The following is a 20,030-nucleotide window of genomic DNA, read 5'->3' on the forward strand; positions in this document are numbered from 1 at the left end:
TACTGCCAATGCTTTAAATAATAAAAAAACAAATGTATGTGTCTCCTCCTTTTTTCAGGTAACATGCTTGTACACCATACATCCTACTTATTACTTTCATTTTTTCTGCTCTGGAGATGACTCCAAAATAGTATAGAAAAAACTGTCCTCATTTTACATCTCTTCCATTGAATAGATTCAGCACAGTTTCTTCCATCAATTTCCTAACTCGGGGATTTGAGTGGCTTCAATCTTTAGCTGTCATAGTGTTGTAATAAAGATTTTCATATGCATACATCATTTCATATTTTTGTCAGTACATCTCATATAGGCTCTTAGAAGAGACTTCTAGGCTGAAGGATAAATTCCTATTTTGCCAGTTACTAACAAATCCCATCCACAGTAACTGGTACATTTCAGAATGCTGTATTCCCACTATTCTACTAACAAAGTGCACTGTATGAATTGGACTTCTGCCAATCAGACAGGTACAAAAAGTTATCACAATGGTTTTAATTTGCATTTCTCATATGCATATTCTCATGGTGAAGGGCCATTTGCATTCAATTTTCTGTGAATGGTCCATTTATCTTTTTGCCCATCCTAGGGCTATATATCACTTCATGATAAATGCTAAAAATATTTTTGCCAGTTTACTTACATTTTCTGGACATCCAAAACTCTTATTTTCAGTTAATGATATAAAGTTTTCCTTTAAAATATCAGTTGTAATAAGGTTTTTTCCACTCTTATAAGGAATTCATTAATTTAGAGGGTTTAGTTTTTACAATTATATCTCTGACTCATTTGGATTTTTATCCTTGTGTCCTACATGAAAAATGTATTAAATTTTATTTTCTTTCATATAGTTAAACATAATTGTCTAAACACCATTTTCAAAAAATTTCCCCTTATTAAGCTGCTTCCTTTATCATAGGATAAATTCCTGGACTTTCTCTATATTGTTATGGTATGTTAAAATATCTAGTAGGATTATCCCTCTTCCCCCACTGATTTTTCTAAAGTTCTTCTGGCTAACGCTGCCATTCTTTCTAATACCTTTATACAAGAAAAATACTTCTTGTTTCACTGAGATCTTCCATGTCCCTTAAATGTGTAAAATATGTATAAATGGAGACATGTCAAAGTATTTTCTAAGTAATATTCTACAATGAGCTCTAGGCAAATTTGTCTTTGAAAAATTAATTTTAGGGAAAGTAGAAATCACACTAAGTGATGCTTGGACACAGGTAAAACCAACGTGGAGGTTATACCACCACAGAACAGCCTTCTCTCAAAATGCCAATCAAGTGTCACCAAACACTTGCTGGATTCATGGTTCTATCACATTAGTAAGAAAAGACTGGGCTCAAGACTTAAAGACTCAAGAAAATAAACAGCAGCTATCTTATGACTGCCATAGTAAAATTTATTCTATAATTTAGCAAAGATCAAATACTATAATAGGTTTTTTTTTTCCAAGAAGATACTTTACACTGACTTTCCAGGACTTCGAGGATTGTGATCTTCTTTGCTGGTTCAATCTTTACAAAATTATATACACTGTACCCCAAGGTAACAGTTAATTTTTAAAGAGGTTGTGACAACATTTTTGAATTAAATAAAACGAGCCAAAAGAAAAGTAATTTCCACTTGACATTTGAGAACATGTTTTTCCTGAGTTACTTGGCACACATCTGTGACCAGATACCCCATTTACTAGTGAACTTAGAAACTTGGGACAAAATTCCCTGCACAGAAACCCTGCTATAAAAATGAAAACTGTCACAAGCAAAGGACAAGAGGCTGGGTCAAATAAAAAACACAAAAATTTCACCCAATTTATTTGAATCAAATAATAGGTTTGAACCTGACCACTTTTGTTTTTAGGATAGAGATATATAACAACATGTCTTGGTTCTTATGCTACTTTTTTGGACTAACCTATTTAATATGACAAGTAAGACAAATCACTCACTGGGAAGCTACTTGCTATACTTCAGTATAAACTGCTTTTCTTTTGTAGTGACGATACTGTTGAAAATAAAACATTCAGTCTTTCTGGCAGTTAATCAACAATGATACAACCTTACATTTCTTATTATCACGACAAATTTCGTAATTATTTTGAAAAGGCAACAGTCAAAACCAATAAACCATTATCTTCTCTGGTTCACTGTTTTTATTTATATAACTACCTTTCTCCTAGACAAGCAATGTTAATAAAACATAAGGCAAAGATGCCTGTTGGTAACAATCCTATTCAATTTTCTATTGCAGCCAGTTGCCACATGGAGCTTTATCACAGCTTCAAATTAGCTTTCCTTATTTTAAAAACAGCAAGAAAGTGCTACCTTGATACTTGATGGTAGTTACTATCAAAAAGCTCAATCAACCTTATAGAATTTTTCTAATATAACCACTTCAAGTACATATTATATTAATACAAGACTTTAAAAAATTACCACCAAATCCAAATATTAGCTCGTTTCTGGGGCGGTAGACATAAAAGCACCACCTATTTTTATATTTTAGTGGCAAAAATATCCAGTTTTAGCACCCATTTATAAGTTCAATATTAATGAAAATGTATGATTTGGCTTATGACAGATAAACAGTCCTAGTATTCTCAGTAAGGAAACATGTTCCTTTTGCTGTACCTGGTTCACAGGAAATAAGAGTATTATTGAGGGGAAAAGACAGGATGTTAGTTAAGGCTTTTCAATATGTAAATCATGTAATCACATGATTAATACATTAATCATGTATTAATGCCATGTTTCTCTGGAAGTATAGAATTACATCACATATTGAAGGTTTCAAGCAGCATCTTGCTGCAGGTTGGATCATATTTAAAAGGCTAAACAAGGCTTTATAGCCTTAAGTGGAAAACAGCAGAAAATTAGAAAAATTAATATTGGTGATTAAATCCTATCTTTTTAACCAAAATACTGTCTCATCACTCCATTTCAAAAATGAAGTATTCAAAACAAGTGACAAATTTTTACCTAAAAATACATTAAATTTTCATTAACTATATCAAGTTATTAGACATGGCAAATATGAGCAGTAAAAGAAAATAAAGTGCACCTTTATATTTTATAAAATAGACCCAGAAATCATTTTTTAAAATTGGCAATATCAACTACAATATAAAAGGTACCTGACATAGCAAAGTTAGAAATAAAAAAATTTCAGTTGAAAAATTACAATTTTTCAGTACAGCAGAGGGACAAATAACCTTTTATTAAAGCTAGTAGATTAGGAGACTCTTGCATATTTCACTTTTGTGTAGGAGAAAGGAAAGTCATTCTTCTAGAAGGCACTAACTGGCTTAAATGCGCAAGCGACTTCATAAAGAAAACATGTGCAAAGTACAGTCAGGAAGACTGCAAGGTTCATGTTGTATTCCTTACTCTTCATCGAAGTTATGACTTATTGCTGAGGAACTGTGTCATTCAGCAGGTTTCTCACGTCATCTTCAGTATGCTCAGTCTACAGTGTCACAGATCTCCTTTACTTTCTGGTTGAAGTCTTCTGGTTGATCTGCATACACATAATGCCCTGCTCCAAGAATAGCCTAGAAAGGAAAACAAGTCAGATGACATGTAAGTAAATAAAACACAGATATAAACAAAGACATTTAACAATGAAAATGGTAACAGCTATCTCTAAAATAAGACAAAAAGAATAAGCAACACTGGTCTGTAAATACTATTATATATTTCCATCCAATAAAGGAACTGAGAATAAAGTAAAAAGTCTGTTGACTTTTCTAAACTTTAATATGAAAAAAATCTATTCTAATTAGACCACTAGTTACAGGACACTAGGTAAACTAAGGATGGGCTCTCCTTTAAGAAGGGAATGAGTGAATTGAGGAGCATGGTGCTGTCTTTGCATCTTTCAGCTCTCCCACCTTGGAGATATTGTGGCTTTTGGAACAGACAAGTCCCAAAAGAAAGGTTCTTGTGTTCCATATCTGACATAAGATTTATGTGGGTCAAACCCTGCCCCATCAGTCTTTGAGGTTACAGATGTAGCTCAGCTGTGAAAAAGCAGGAATGACATGAAATCTCTTTGAAGACAATAGATAATAGAGCAGTTTTAACCTATAACTGAAAACAAAGCACACACTTACTATTGTCTTTACGTATGAGTGTGGCCTCAATGACTGGATGCTAGTGCCAGAATTACCGTCGATGCAGGACCGGGCACCATAGATAACTGAAACTGGAATGTCAGGGTGCATTTTACCAATTCGCTGGAGCATTGGCCGTTTTGCCCATCCATATGGAATAGTCATATTTTTGAATGCTGTCTCACCACTAAAGGAAATGAAGAAAATCACAAATATGACTCCTGAGGATGAGTATGCATCACTCTCATCAAAACAGTCATGTTTAGCTTAAGAAAAACTCATTTAAGAAAAACCTTAGCTCAAACAGAAAATAATGTACTAGAAAATATAAGGAACAAACACCACAGAAGATTATACATTTCTGTATATATCCCACAGATATAAAATTGTATTAAACAGGGCTGCTCCAAATTCTAGTTGATTAAAAAAATTATCTTCTAAATCAAAGCATACAACCGTAAGTCCTTTAATTATGAAATTTCTGTAACTAAAATGCTTTTCATTCTACCTTATTTCAAATATAGATGGTAGCTTTTCTATGGGTTCATGAAATGAGTTCCTTACTTTCAATGACAAAATCTAATACCAAAATAAGAAATTCGGATTAAGTACTTTATGTACTGTTCATATTTTTCAGTTTTTTATATATTATGATGTCTGGCCTCCTAAAAACACCTCTCTGGATGGGAAGAGACTGCATCCTAGAACTAGCAAGTTCTTAAAAGACAGCAAAGGACTCTATTGGGAATATGCCTTTGATACGTAAACTTAACAGTCGAGAGCTGTGGTTTTACTATCCTGCCCACCATTCATCTCAGGAAGCAATATTCCTCAGCCTTAATCATCCCAAGACCAGATACCAGGCAATTAGAGAACACCTTTATATCTCAGAGTCCACTGAAATTATTCAACCAGTTAATCTTGAAGTGTTTAGCCTATTCTGCCTTTCCTTTCCTGCAAAACTGAATAAAGGCTCCGGCGTACACTTTTCCTTCACTCTTGCCTTCTGCCACCTGACCAAAATCTGGCACTTCCCCTGTGCCAGTGACTCTCCTCTCTGGTACCTGTCAGTGTAATAATAACCTTTGCTTTCCTGAGCCTCTCCCATGTGGTCACGGCTAACTGATGATCACATGGAAGAACACAGAATGCTCTGAAATGATGCCTCACCATTTAAAAGGAAGCAAATTTTGCTGTTCATTTCCTTGTGATACTAGGCATATTTCTGAATTGACTTTTAAGAAGAATTCAGATTTTACCATAAGAAAGGTGTATGGTATACTTAATCATAAAATGTGAATGTAAGAATAAAAGAATAAAACACCAAGACCATGCAGGAAAATGGATGATGTACCTGGGATAGACCACTAAAAACTATTGGAACAAGTCAAAAAATATTGTGTAGACCTCATTCACCAATCCAATTACCTAGTGAGTCTTAAACATCAATCTCTTGAAGATCCACAAACCTTTCCAACCTTCCTCACTGTTAGAAGAGAACCTCTAACCTACTTTATAAAAAAGACTGGGCTACAGTTACACCTCAATTGCCTCATTTCCTCAATTTTCTAATGAAGTAGTTATAGATATTCTGCCAAAAGAAAGAAGGGGGGGGGAGTAAGAGTGGCTATCTCTGTATTGAGTCTTCTACCCAAATACCAACCTTAGAAAGGATGAGGTGCCATTTCTACGCATCCATCTACACTAGGATCATTGGAAATATTTTATTAAAGATGCAGCCCAGAACCACTGAATAAGAGTCCTAGAAACTGGGCTCAAGAATCATTTTTTTTTTTACAAGCTCCCCCAAAAATTCTGGTACCCAATGAATCATTAAGACTTGATCTCTCGACTTTCATACTCCATTTCTGATCATCTCCCTAACCCTATGATGTTGGTTGTCAGTCTGCCCCTAGCTTTCCACAATCTTTAGGCTCTATTTTCTCTTCTTGGCCCTGTTGCTCCCTCTCACTATGCACTTTTTTTTCTACTCATTGTTAAACACATGCTGAATTCCTTTCGCCCTCACCAACCTCTGTCACTCCTCACCACTGCCAGTTTTTCTCATGCTGGTCTACACACACTAAATGCTGCTCAGTAAAATCATCAAATGAACTTGAAAAATGATTCTGGGATTATCTGGGAAACTTAATAGCCTTTGGCATAGTGAAAAAGCTCTCAAGAAAATCCATGATGCAGAAAACCATTTACTTTTGTCGAATAAAGCACCCCTTCTTTGCAGAACATTCACACTCAGTTTGAGAATGCTGTTTATTTGAAGTTCTTTATCTCTCAACTGTAACCACCTCCTAGAGATCCCCAAGAAGGCCAACTTCTTCACTTATCCACAAGCACTTTAGGGAAAGAATGTATGTCTTACTTTTTAATCTCCCAATGGTCCCTAGTACTTGTTTTACATAGTAGGTATTTCATGAACAGACAAAAATAAGTATTAGTCATTTAGTTGTTGTTTAAAACTTAGTCATTTAACTTCTGATGAAAGTCTTCTGGATGCCTCACATATTTTCAAAAAAGAGAAGTCTGAAACACACACACAATAAATTTAGAGTCATAATCCTTACCTTGGAGTTTGTACATTACAGTGATAGATATATTCTGTCACAGTATCATCTTCAAACATTGAAGCATACTTCCTTTTAAAATCAGGCCTTAAACGCTGCACCAGACTTAAACCTATTTAATAGGAAATGAATGTTTAAAGTTATATGAGGGATTTAAATTATAATTAACTATAGACTAATACAGAAAGTTCTAGTGCTTGCTTGTTTAATGAATGCTATGTGTATAAGTGTACGCATGTATTCATACAGTTTAGATGTAAAGAAACACAGAGGCTAGAAGTTGCTCATTTTAAGTTCCATAAGGAAAGATTTAAATAAGTACTAAAGAGTATGATGCACTGACTTACAAAATTACTTTAGTCACCCAAAAAACATGTTAATTTTCAAAGACTACTTTTACAGAAAAGTCCTATTAATAAGGCAGGAGAATAGAATAACTCTCATATAAAATTAACTTATTAACTTACTTTTTCCCCCATAATTACAACACATTAACATCTAAATAAAATGAACAAGGACATAATTTTTTCGGTAGAAAAATAAATTCAGAGTATCTGCAATACTCTCTATTAAGGCAGTACACAGTGACCCACATAGACCCACTCTTGAGGTGAGAGGCAGAAGCAATCTCCCAGAGGCTTTAATGAGCATGAAGGGCAAGGACCCACCCCTACTCTCCACCTAAGTGTTTACAATATAGAGGCTCCTCTCTGTGGAAAGGAAATTGGTTCGTTCATTTTTATGCTTGGAATGGTACTTTTCAGAGGAAGAGGAGAGAAAGTATGGCCAGTTTTTCTGTTTGTTTCCAAAATTTTGAATAATAATATTGATCAGAAAATGCTGCTAATCTATAAACATTTTGTTTTCCTAGGGCACAGACATAAGCACTCACCAAAAGGTCCTGCAATCCTGAGGCCAGCCAAAGGATTAAAGGGAGTCAATGCTGCTCCCAAGGCTCTTATCCAAACTGGAATTGGCCTGTCTTGATCAGCAAGGTCTGGTCGCTCAGGAAAACCCCAAGGTTCCACTAAAATGAGATGATTAACCCTGTTTGCAAAAGAACAAACAAGTTCATTTGAAAATTCACTCCAGGGCTATGAAGAACTAATATGACTACACAAAATAAAGAATGAACATTCTAAAAAAAGCGTTCCCATTAAACACTAATAGCTGAACAATGGTTGTATCATACTTTTGTTACACATAAACTTTGGAGCTTTGGTAGGATTTGAGAGGTGGATAAAAAGAAGGCTTTGTTTTCAATATATCTAAATGTGGCTTGTGAAGGAGCTGTGAAGCTGTGATACCTGTGTGACTACTATTGAGAAACAAGAAACAGCATTTGTTGTTTCAGCTACTGGAGATGATATAAATCACTGGTCACTCAGAAAAATCCAATGGTTAACGTATTTCAAGAATGACATTGCAGAAATGATTAATGATTAATATTACATTCATAAAATAGCTTCAGACACTAATAGCTACTGCTATGAACTATCATTCTAGAACTTTAAGAGGCATTAAAACTTTCGGTGGGTTCAACAGGACTTTCAATGAACATTTCACAAACATAAGGATAATGTTAAAAATACACCCCAATGTTGGGGAGTGTAGTTTGGGGAAGAGAACAACTCTCCCCTCCCCATGAATGACATCATGAAATACTGGCATTCTACTGAATCTCTTCCTAATTTTCTTCCTTACTGACTAAAGGGATATAAGGGCTTTGGTCTAACCACACATAACCTTGTTTCAGATCACTAGTAGTTTTCATTTTATCTTATAAGACCTGTTTCTAATGAAGGCAAACCAGTATTACCAACAATATTTTCATGTGGCTATATTAAGGTAGTATATATCATAAAGGTCCCAAACAAAGCAAAAGGTTGTTCTGCCACAAGGTAATATTCAGATATAAATAAAATGACCAAAAAATGCTAGCAAAAATCAAGAATGAAGTACCAGATTCTAAAGTACCTTTCCAGATAGTTATTATTCCTGATATAAAATATTTTTCTTATTTTTTCAAGACATATAAAGATGAATTAGTAACAAGGCCTTTACATTCTCTTAGACAGAAACTTCAGAGCACAGACCCAGCACAAAGCGAGTGCCTTTGGTAAATACTCAGCCCAGCCTTTCATCTCACAGAGGAGAAGCTGAGATGCACTATCTGATTCACCCCAGGACCCAAAGCTAATTAAATATAGGACTAAAACCTATATTTCCTTGACTCAAGGATACTAACAGATGCCAAGTAAGCTATTAGCCAGTAGGTTCTCCCTCCAAAGAACAGGTCAAGCAGTGTAAAACAAACATATTAGTAAAGGTAAAGCTTAACTGGACTTAATATTATATTTTAAGTTTCATTAACATCAAGATGATTTATAGAATGTAACTATGAATTTGTAGAGAGATGTGATCTGTGAGATTTCCACATACTTATGATGACTTTACAGCTTAAAAGGTGTATTAGGGAAAAAAAAAAATAATAATAAACAAGTTAGATAAGGGGGCCCTCTCTAGTGGTGCAGTGGATTGGAACACTAAACCAAGCAGTGGCCACTTCAGTGAGAGTTCGATCCCTGCCCCATAGGTAACCCACAAGCAGACCTCTCTTTGTCTCATCAGCTCCCCTCTCAGAAGTGTACATTTTTTGTTGACCTGCCTGTTCTGCTCCCCACTGTTTCTGATGAATCCTCTTGCCGCCCCCTGTACCTCTGGCCTGTACCCATTACTGTATGCATAAAAAAAAATTCTTAAAAGAAAAAGTTATATGAGACTATTTTCTAACACTTTATGGGAAGGGGGACAGAAATGAAGTTTTTTGGATTGTTTTTAATGGCAAATACTAGTTCCAAAATTTCTCTGATTAGAGTCTGCAGTGAGATTTCAGACAAAAAGGCAGACGGGGAGATATGTCAGAAGTATGAATAGTAAATTAATAGCCAATGTTATACTACTGAATTACCTCCTAAAGAAAAAAAATGAACTCTTTATTAAAATATATTCTACCCTAAAATATTATTAGATTTGTTACAAACAGCTATAGGCATTTGTCCAGTTTTTCCAGGTTCTTACTGACATCTTAATTCAAGAAGGAGAAGGATACAGGAAAACCTGAGGGATGGAAAGTCCCATCGACCTCTAATTAAGTGATTGTTTTTGTCTGCCTTAGTTTTGTCTTGCCTTGTTTGACATGGACCTTCATACCCAGATAAAAATGCCAGTTTAGCAAGTTATGCAAAGTACATATACTAAAGCAGACGTTGAAAGGAGATAAATTGCTCCACAATTGTTTAATCTTGTGTCTTTAGCCTAGTGGGTTGGCACAAGATGGAGGCTCTGTAATATCTGGAGTATTGTGCTTCCCCATATTTCCCTCTGGTTTTTGTAAGAATATACAGTTTTTAGGAAGTATAATTATAGGTAAACAGATGAGTTAATCCAGTATGAATTTTCCTGGCCCCCTAGATGACATTAGAACATTGCTTTTGGGCCCTCCCTGGTGGTGCAACAGGTGAGGATGCAGCACTGCAAGCTAGCTGCAGCTGCTTCAGCATGAGTTCAATCCCAGGCCCCGGAGGTGATCCACATGGCGCAGCAGACCTCTCCTGTCTCGTCCACTGCTCCCCTCAGCAGTGTACTTGGTTGATCTGCCTGTTCTGATCTCTTCTGTCTCTGGTGAAGCCTCTCACCACCCCTGCACCTCTGGCCTGTACCCCAGTTTTGTCTGTCTAAATAAATAAACCTTAAAAAAAAAAAGCTATTATTTCTCATATTAATCCAGTATTAGTGGCTAGTAAAATTCATTTAGAGTCAGAAATAGTCTTTTTAATAAAATTATATAATTTGGTATGGAAAGATATATAAAAATATATTTCACAAACACTTGTTTCAGACATATATGCACACGTAATTCTTATGCAGGTTTATAAGCCCATTTTGAAAAAAATTTTGAAAGTTTTTCAACAATATCTAAACTGTATTTATAATCATTTGTTTCCACTATAGGTCTAAGGCCTCAGAAAATAATTATTGCTTGTATTTGATCATAAGGATTTGAAATGAAATAGGCCATGCAAAGCATTTAGGTTTGTGGTTATCAAATAATGTCCAATAAATATTAGCTAGTTATAGTAGCAAAAACTGGAAGACTACTTCCAGTTATTCAGAAGCATGGATGACAGTGGCTAGAACCACATGAGCAGCAAGTGATTTAAGTTCAAAGGCAAGCCTGATCACAGGCTTTAGCTCACAAGTCATTACAGCCTCAGATCTGCAAATTCTCAGGCTCTATACTAGTGAAAGGGAATATAATGATTTCACTGGAGTTATTTGGTGCCACCATATATCTAACCTATTACAATAATCTAGAACACACCTCTATTTAATAGAGGATAGCCTGATGGGATTGTTAGTTCACAGCTAAGACATGGGTCTAGCTAGATGACTTATGTGAATCAGTCAAACACCTTTGTTAAGAATCAGAAAAAGATTCAAACTGTAAGAAAAATAATGAAACAGCAGAGTAGGAAGAACAGAGCATACCATCAATTTCAAAACATAGAGAGGCTTTTTTTCTCTAGATTAGTCATTAGAATAGGTCTTGAGTTTGACGATGGTAAGATTACAGCCTAAAGGTTAAAGTGGTAGAAAACACCTGCTCCAATATGCTGTGTCCAAACACAGGGGTAAATAAACTTGACTTTGATAAGATTTAAAGTCAGCCACCACCTGAAAATAATGTGATTAAGAGATTAGACCCAGAACCAAATTGCATAAAGGAGTCTACAGTACCTACTTATGGAACAATGAAATGAAAAAGGAAAAGGGACAGAATGAACTCTAGTCAGTGCATAAATGATACACTTTCAAGATGAAGTTAGCCCCAGATGTTTTATATTGACTTCAAGCCACTAGAGGGAGAATGGGACAAGTCCAGAGAACAATAAACCAAATAACTTACTTCATTTCAGTAGAAAAGCCTTTCCTCACAAGAAGAGGAAAGCCTAGTTTTGGGAAAGAAAGTATAGCCAGGAAGGAAGATAGTCAGGAAAGAAAAGTCTGTCAAGGTCAAAAGTAAGATAATCTGAAAAGCTTCTTGTGGAGAAAAACAGACTAGTTGTAATATGTTTTATTTGAATTGGATCTCAATAAAAACATTTTAAGTTGATGAAAAGTTTCTTATAGTGTTCTTTTCTATAATTTAAAGCACATACCTATGAAAGAAAATTTTGTATGGGGCCCTGATCAATAGGTGTCAGAAGGAAAAGAAAATTAAACGAAAACACTGAACATGTATAGATGAAGAAAGGAAGTAGCATTTTGGTTATTATAGCATGCTTACTCTACTCTCTATTCATTCCCATCTTAAGGCAATTGATCAGATACTGTGTGGTGAAGACTTTGCAGAATGGCAACCCAAGACTCCTCAACACAGTGAGTGACCACACACAGTACATTAATCTAAAAGTGAAATAGCAGAGGGCATTTCCAATTATGATACATTATGGTAAAAGGACTAAAATAAACTAAGGTTCTGTCTGCACAGCCATTCAAAATTCGTTCTTCTCTCCTATAGGTGGTTTTAAAGTGGCCATCCTCTTCTGATTCACCAAAGCCCCTTAATTTCTTTTTAATATTTCACAATTACAAATGACATTTTCACCACCTGATCCAAACAGTTACAGCCACTAAGTGTTAAGATTTGAAAAGTGTAAGGATTTCATGCTCAGAATCTATTCTACAGAGTCCCATGTCACATTTCCAGGGGATAAGACAGACATAATAAACATCTGGCAAAAAACAAAAGCCACCCAAAACTCTTACAAACAGACCTTTATGCAAGTAATCTTTCCCTACAACTACAGGTAGACTTTTGTCACTAAGCATAGGTCACAATAAAAAAAAAAGGGCAACCCCCAAAAGTCAATTAAGAGAGAAAATTTGGATTTCTTTTGAAAGAAAAGGTCTGCCAGTTGACAAGACTATTACTAAGGACTATGAACTGGAAAAATCAAGTGTAAATTCTCAAGTTTAGATAAAATGACAATACACTCACTATCAAAGAAAAAGCTGGCTGCTCTAGAGGAAGAAAAACTCAGGTACACAAAACTCCTGGCTCCCCTTGTCAAACTCTCCATCAACAATCCACCTGGAGTGATGCAGCGGGACAACCGCACAGGTGTAGGCACTACCTTGCTGCGATCCACATCTCATTCAGACTTCAACATCAAAGTCGGTTGCAGTTTGGGATTCTCAAGTGAGTATAATGTAAGAACATACTGGCAACACAAAAATGCCTATCTTTTTTTGATTTTTTCCCCCAAAATAAGCAAACTAAAAAATTAATATTTCTTCTATTTTCTTTGTAAAGATTTATTCATGCATACAAGAACTGGGGTATAAGGCAGAGGTGTGTGGGGGGTGGTGAGAGGATTCACCAGAGAAAAGTGGGAAACAGAACAGGCAGATGGACTGAAATATACTGCTGAGGGGTGCAGGGGGCAAGATAGGCTATTTGATTAGCTCCCTGGCCAGGGATCAAACTCGTGCTACAGTGGCAATGGCTAGCTTCATAGTGTTGAGACTTAACCCCCTGTGCCACCAGGGAGGCCCCCTTCTATTTTCTTAATCCTCAAATGTGACCTCCTCCGAGAATATCAATGTAAACAGCAGGAAGTATCACAAGTAAATACAGCAAAGAAAGGAGGAGATGCTACAAAGTCTCCATCAATTCAATGACTCTGAAAAATAATTCTAAACAATAAGGATTATGGCACAGTATAATAATAGTAATAGTAATACTACTACTACTAATAATAATACCTTTTAAAATAAACTATGCAGGTATATTTTCTGTAGTTTAGAAAAGAGGACACTAGAGCTTTGCTGTAAGTCACAAAGACAGTACACTAATGCCTATGTCTTCTAATTTCTAACCTTCTGATTTCCATGAGAGCTTATCATAACCTGGAAAGGGTTAAAAAAAAAAGTATGCTGCATCCATCCCTCTAAGGATAGTAACAACAAGCAGTGGCATTACAATAATTTTTACTTGTGGTTTGCATTCTAAATTTAACAAATGGAAAATCCTTCCTTAAACCTTTTACATTGTGAAGCATGTAACATAATCATTTCTGCTACTAAAGTGATCATCAGTTATGGCTACCAGTCTATAAGGTTCTTTAGGAGAATGTCTATCTTGTGATACTCAAGACACCAAAACTCCACAGGACAGAAGTGGGATGGGAACTAGAGACAAGCACTGGGGTCTCTCTCTCCTGTCACCACCACTTACCTTGATGGGTACTTCAGTGAGTAAGCAGCAGCCAAAAACCCACCCAGGTTGTGTCCAAGCAAGATCACTTTGTTCAATCCTAGGGCACATCTCCACTCTTCAATGGACTCCACAAACTGATTCTCTACTTCTTCTGCATCACTGTCAAATGTAGGCCTACTACTTCGTCCAAAGCCCAAGAGGTCAAAAGCATAGACAGGTCTATTAGTGCAAAGATCTCCAAAATTCAGTGCCCAAAGTCCAAGACCTCCTCCAAAACCATGGAGGAGGACAAGTGGAGTCTTATTTGAAATATTATGAGAGAACTTCAGTGTCCATATTTTATTTCCATTAGATATATGAACAGGTTCTTTTTTGTATGTGTTGGGGACACCTAATAAAAACACAAAAGAGAAAATTAAAAGCCCTGCAGCTTCTAAGATGGGAAATATTTACAAAGTAATCATAAATTTAGAAACCATCTGTTATCCATTGCTATGATTTTAGCCGTAACATCAAAGCTCTTTTTTTTTTTTAGAAAGTGCACCATTTATTAACACAAGTAATTGTTAACTACTGTATTTTACATCTTAGACTCTATCTCAAACAAAACTCAAATACTATAACCAAGGTATTTTGTCAAGTCATGTTAGCTCTTTGTGCTTCTTTCCACATCTATGAAATAAAGGTATTACACTCCTAAAATCAGAGAGGAACTTTAGTGGCTTCAACCATTACTGTGAGGTCCTAACAGACAATAATAAAAGAACATTTAATTTGTAATGCAACTGAAGATTAATCACTGAAGACTGAAGTCAGAATCAAAAGAAATAGTTTTTCCTAGAAAGTAATCATGAATTTAGGGAAGGTTTAACAGTACCTGTAATAGACACATAACTGAAATCTTAAGTCATTTCAAAGCTTAGTAGAAAGATGGTGGCAGGAATGAAGTGAATACCACAGAATGCAGCGCCAGGTTGTCCTAAATTTAAGCCTAATAATCTCCCATGAAAAATGCAAATGTACTCAATTTTTATAAACAAAAAATTCTTACTTGCTTTCAATATTGTGGGGCAAAATACGCTGTCTCTCCTAAAACTGTCAAAAGATCAAACTCATTTGAAGTTAATTTTCATTACATTATCAACTGAAGAGTTGCATATTCACCTACAGTAGACTAATGCTGGAAAACCAGGAGTTTCCTGTTTTAACCGAAGAAAATATCTCAGGGTTTACACCTATACAGTGGCAACAGAGAGGAAACCCAGTATTCATGCAGAGTATAAAGAGTCCATGCCATCAAGTGGGAAAAATATCACCAGTTTAGATAAGGAGATGATCCAGCATTAGTGCCACATCAAACTACTTTAGCATTTTGAACACAGATGTCTGCATATTTCAGTGAAAACCACTAGTAACCCCATTTAGAGCAGTCACACCACTGTATTTGTTATTTGTTTTCATGTCTGATATTGTAACATGCAAATTCTAACTCCCATCTGAATACCTAGAACCAAGTAGCAGGAAATATGTTTGTTAAATGAATGGAGCAGCCAGCACCCTTATTAATCTCTTGACAAGAACTTTAATTGTAATAAACCACACGGACAACTTCCCCAGCTATTAGCCAAGTATATAGAGTGAATAGGATTTATTTTCATGTTATAAGTCCATATAAGATAGCTAACTGTCCCTTCCCTATGCATATATCCTTTTATGATTACTTACTCCTGAAACATTCAAGTACACAAACAAGAAAATTCACTTATGGTAGAGAAGATGGCAATCAACTACAAGCAAACATCTGCAAAAACACAATAATCATGCATATGAGTTGTACCACTTATTCCAATTCTCTAATTGCACAATAAACACTATTGCTTAAAATTTACCACAGGTGGGCCCTCCCTGGTGGCGCAGTGGGTTAAAGCACAGCACTGGGACGCTAAAGCCACTTCCGCATGAGTTCGATCCCCGCTTGCCCTGGAGGAGATCCACATGGCGTGGCAGACCTCTCCTGACCTGCCCGCTGTTCCCCTCAGCAGTGCACTTTGTCGATCTGCCTGTTCTGCTCCCCACTCTGTCTCTGGTGAATCCTCTCACCCTCCACATCTCTGGCCTGTACCCCAGTTTCATATGAATAAATAAATAAATCTTTAAAAGAAAAAAAAAATTTACCACAGGTACCTGGGAATCCTGACAATACCCACACGGGTAAATTTCAGTGTTCATTAGAAACAAAAAAAAAGTTTGTACACAATTATAAATGAAGAATTAAAGACTTGTACTATAACCAAAAGGAATACTAAAGATTTTCTGACCCCTCCCTTGGGAAAACAAGAAAAAAGGAAAGCACAGCAGAGTGACTTGTCTAAGATCCTGTAACCAAACATCTGATTTGCAGACCTAGGCACAGACCAGGTTACTAGATACAGCACTTGTGTTATTGTACAAAGCTGCCTGTTCTGATTCATGTAGAGTCTGTTCTCAAAGGGTAGCCTGGGGACACCTGGGGTGTACCTAAGGTCCTTTTAGGAGTTAAGAAGAAAAACTTTTCACAGTAACACTAAGACTTTATCCAGTAGAGTATTCTAGAGATCACAAACTATGTGATTATCAACATTCTGAATACAAAAGCAGATAGGAGAGTCAGGCTACCTGATATTAAGTCAGACACTAAAAAAAATATGTGAACATGTAAACAATGCTACTCTTCTCACTATATTACTGTTTGGAAAGTAGGTTTTTTTTTAGCATAAATTCAATTAATACTTTATTCTACTTTGACTGATACATATGGACTTTTACAAAATTTTTATTTATATATCTATTCATGTTATTATTCATTTTACAACAATGTTTAATTACCCCCCCCACCCATTATTACCATAGCCCCCCACACTCCTCCCTCCTTCTGATCCCTCTCTGTCCCCCTCTCCTGTGGGAGCTCTCTGGTTTATAATTGCCTGTTTGTTTTTACTTTGTTCTGTTATATATTAACAATACACTCCCCCCCCATGTCTTATTTGATACTCTTAAATTCCTTCTATAAGTAAAATCATTCAATATTTTCCTTTTTCCTTCTGACTTATATCACTGAGCATAATCCCTTCCAGCTCCCTGTTTGAAAAATAGTTATTTTTAGAAAACTTGCTATTTGTTTTAACATCTAACAGGTTTACTACTATTATTTTAAAATAAATCAATACATTAAAATATTTTAAATTATTCAGTTTTAATTTCTAATATGAAAATATTGAAAGCTATTACCTATAAGCAAAGCTCCTTGTTTATTTAAGAGTTTAACAAGAATACAAGACCAAAAAGTTTATGAATCCCTGTCTCCCCACATTTATGAACTTGCTGATGACCTGGAAAAGGAAAAAAGATTCTTTTGGCAACAATTAACACACCACAGAATTTTATCTCCAATATCAGGGCGATGCAATACTTTAGGCCCATTTTAATAAATTAGCTCAGTTAACTTAAAAGAATATCTTACATTTTAAAATTTTCTCTTCAGCTTCTTTAAGGTGTGATGTGGATGTTGGGCACCATGTGGGAAGCCAACCAGTTAGCCATCCTGACCTAGAGCATCAAAAAACAAAATACAAACAGTTAAATTAAGGTTCTTTTCAAACCCCAACTATTATTACATATGAAGGTGAAAACCAGAATAGGAAATTTATATCTGTATGATAGTTAAAATACCCTAAGAGATACAAAGCATTGTGGGACAGTCCTGCAATACAGATACTGAATTTCAGCCTGGGAATCTACAAGTAGATAATCAAAGCCATCTTATTTTCATGAATAGTGAGACTGCAAATAATAAAACAGAGACTAAAAGTGGACAGAACAAAAGAAAAAGGCAAACCCCAGCCCCTATACCTTACACCACTTACGGTGTAAGGTACAAAGTACAAAAAAAGTTAAAAACCATGAGTAGCTTCATTTCAGTGGTGGGTATACAGTGGTATTAAAATGTACTCATTGTAAGGGTTGAGAGAAGAGAAATCTCACTAAAATATCTAGGTTGAGTAGTAACATATCCCTAAAACAAATCTGCCTAGGTTAAACGGGTTAACTAACTGTTAATGGGAAAACTTCATGTTCCAGCAAACAGTAAATGGAAAGTTGAACAAAGAGGACAAAGAGAGAAGGTGTGAAGCAGTAGGTGAGGAAGTACAGGGAGACTGGAAATGACCATTTTGTTAACAGCCAACCAAGGAGAAGAGAGCCTTCAACTTCTGGCCTGGCAGCAACTGACACAGCCTTATCCTAACAGATAATCTGAAATAATGTAGCCTGTCAGCAGTCATCTGACAATTAGCAGAGGGTTAGCACAAAGCCTGTATTATTTAAAGTGAAAACTTTCTGATAAGAGAAAAATGAATTAAGTTAGAAGAAGAGAGACCAAATACTGCAGATTCCAGATGAAAGGTAGGGTTGTGAAATAAGGCTCTGGCAACAAAGATGGAGGCAAGAAAGAAGGTCAAAAATACTTTAAAATAAAGCAAGCTAAAGGGCACAAACTTGCAATTAGAAAGTGAATAAGTTCTAGAATCTAATGCATAGCACAGTGAAAAATACCAAATTACAAACTTTGAAACTGATAAAATGCTCTCGCCACACAAAAAATTATAAATTATATGATTTGACAAACTAGGTTAGCTAAAGCTGAGTGTAAAAATATGTATCAGATCAACACACTGCATATGTTAAGGGTATACTTGTGATGCCTAAATAATAAACATATAAAATATACAAATACATAGCAAAAATAAGTAACAGCAAAACAACTCCCCCAAAACCTAATGGTGAACAATTATAATACATGAAAAAATTAATTCACACCACAAATATTTGAGCAATTACTATCTCTGAGAAATTATTCTAATCATTTGTGACATATCAGTTACCAAAGACAAGAGTGGTTAGGAAATTGGTTTTTCCTTAAAGATTTACTTATTTATGCATACAGAACTGGGGTACAGGCCAGAGGTGCAGAGTCAGTGAGAGAGTGGGGAGCAGAACAGTCCAACTGACGAAATACACTGCTGAGGGAGCAGCAGGCAGGTCAGGAGAGGTCTGCCATGCTATGTGGGCCACCTCCAGGGCAGGCAGGGATCGAACTCATGCTGAAGTGACTTTAGCTTCTTAGTGCTGTGCTTTAACCTGCTGTGCCAACAGGGAAGGCCCAGGAAATTGTTTTTAAGCTGAACTTTTAGAAAAGAGTAGTGTTATTTTGAAAGGTAGAGCAGTGTTCAGGCATTCCAGTGAAGGAAAGGGCATGAGTCTTCTTTCCCAGAAAGAAGTGTATAATGGGTATTCTGAATAACAAGTGCATTGTTTCCAGTAGCTGCAGTAACATTTTATCACAAATTTGATGGGTTAAAACAAAGAAATTTATTCTAGCATAGCTGTGGAGATAAGTCTGAAAAAATTATCACTGGGCTGAAATTAAGATATCAACAGGGCTACACTGGCAATAGAGACTCTGCAAAAACCTATCCCTTGCCTTCAATGGGTCCTGGAAGCTGGTGCTATTCCTCACTCTGTGGCAGTGTCACTATTTATGCATGTCCACTACTATCACTATATTGCTTTTTCTCCTCTGTGTGTCTTCTACTTGTCTGTAATACCCCTCCTGCCCTTCATTTATAAGGACACTAGTGATTACATTCTGGACCCGTCAGAATCATCTTACAACTTTTGAAATTCATTTTTAAATTCATATTATTTTAAAATCATATTTATTTAAAACATGTAGTTCCTAAGTGTATAGCATTACAATTCAATGTCTGTATAAATTACATTATAATCACCACCAAAATTCTAGTTTTTATCCACTACTACCATACAAATGATCCCATTTACTCTTTTATTTCATGGTAATCATCATTTTGTCCTTACAATCTAAAAATTTGTTTTTATTTTATCTGTCTCTTTGTTTTATTTCTTTCTACACAGAATGAAGTCATATAGTATTTCTTTTCTCTGTTGGATCTATTTCACTCAACATTAATAGTAGGCTATCCATATT

At 35.7% G+C, this 20,030-nt stretch overlaps 1 protein-coding gene across 1 annotated transcript in view; it reads right to left on the reverse strand.

Moving 5' to 3' along the window:
• Positions 1–3,204: 3,204 nt before the first annotated feature.
• The window catches only part of ABHD5 (abhydrolase domain containing 5), a 25,615-nt gene continuing 8,789 nt past the window's right edge, over positions 3,205–20,030 (reverse strand). Inside the window, exons 2-7 of the mRNA XM_004676262.2 lie at positions 17,487–17,572; positions 14,006–14,378; positions 7,595–7,749; positions 6,703–6,814; positions 4,121–4,307; positions 3,205–3,559 (exon numbers count right to left, since the gene is read on the reverse strand). Of these exons, the coding sequence (XP_004676319.1) occupies positions 3,470–3,559; positions 4,121–4,307; positions 6,703–6,814; positions 7,595–7,749; positions 14,006–14,378; positions 17,487–17,572 (1,003 nt within the window). The 3' untranslated portion in view covers positions 3,205–3,469. The remainder of the gene's footprint in view (positions 3,560–4,120; positions 4,308–6,702; positions 6,815–7,594; positions 7,750–14,005; positions 14,379–17,486; positions 17,573–20,030) is intronic.

The sequence above is a fragment of the Condylura cristata genome, unplaced genomic scaffold, assembly GCF_000260355.1.
Source record: "Condylura cristata isolate star-nosed mole 26May11 unplaced genomic scaffold, ConCri1.0 scaffold00004, whole genome shotgun sequence".
Lineage (NCBI taxonomy): Eukaryota > Metazoa > Chordata > Mammalia > Eulipotyphla > Talpidae > Condylura > Condylura cristata.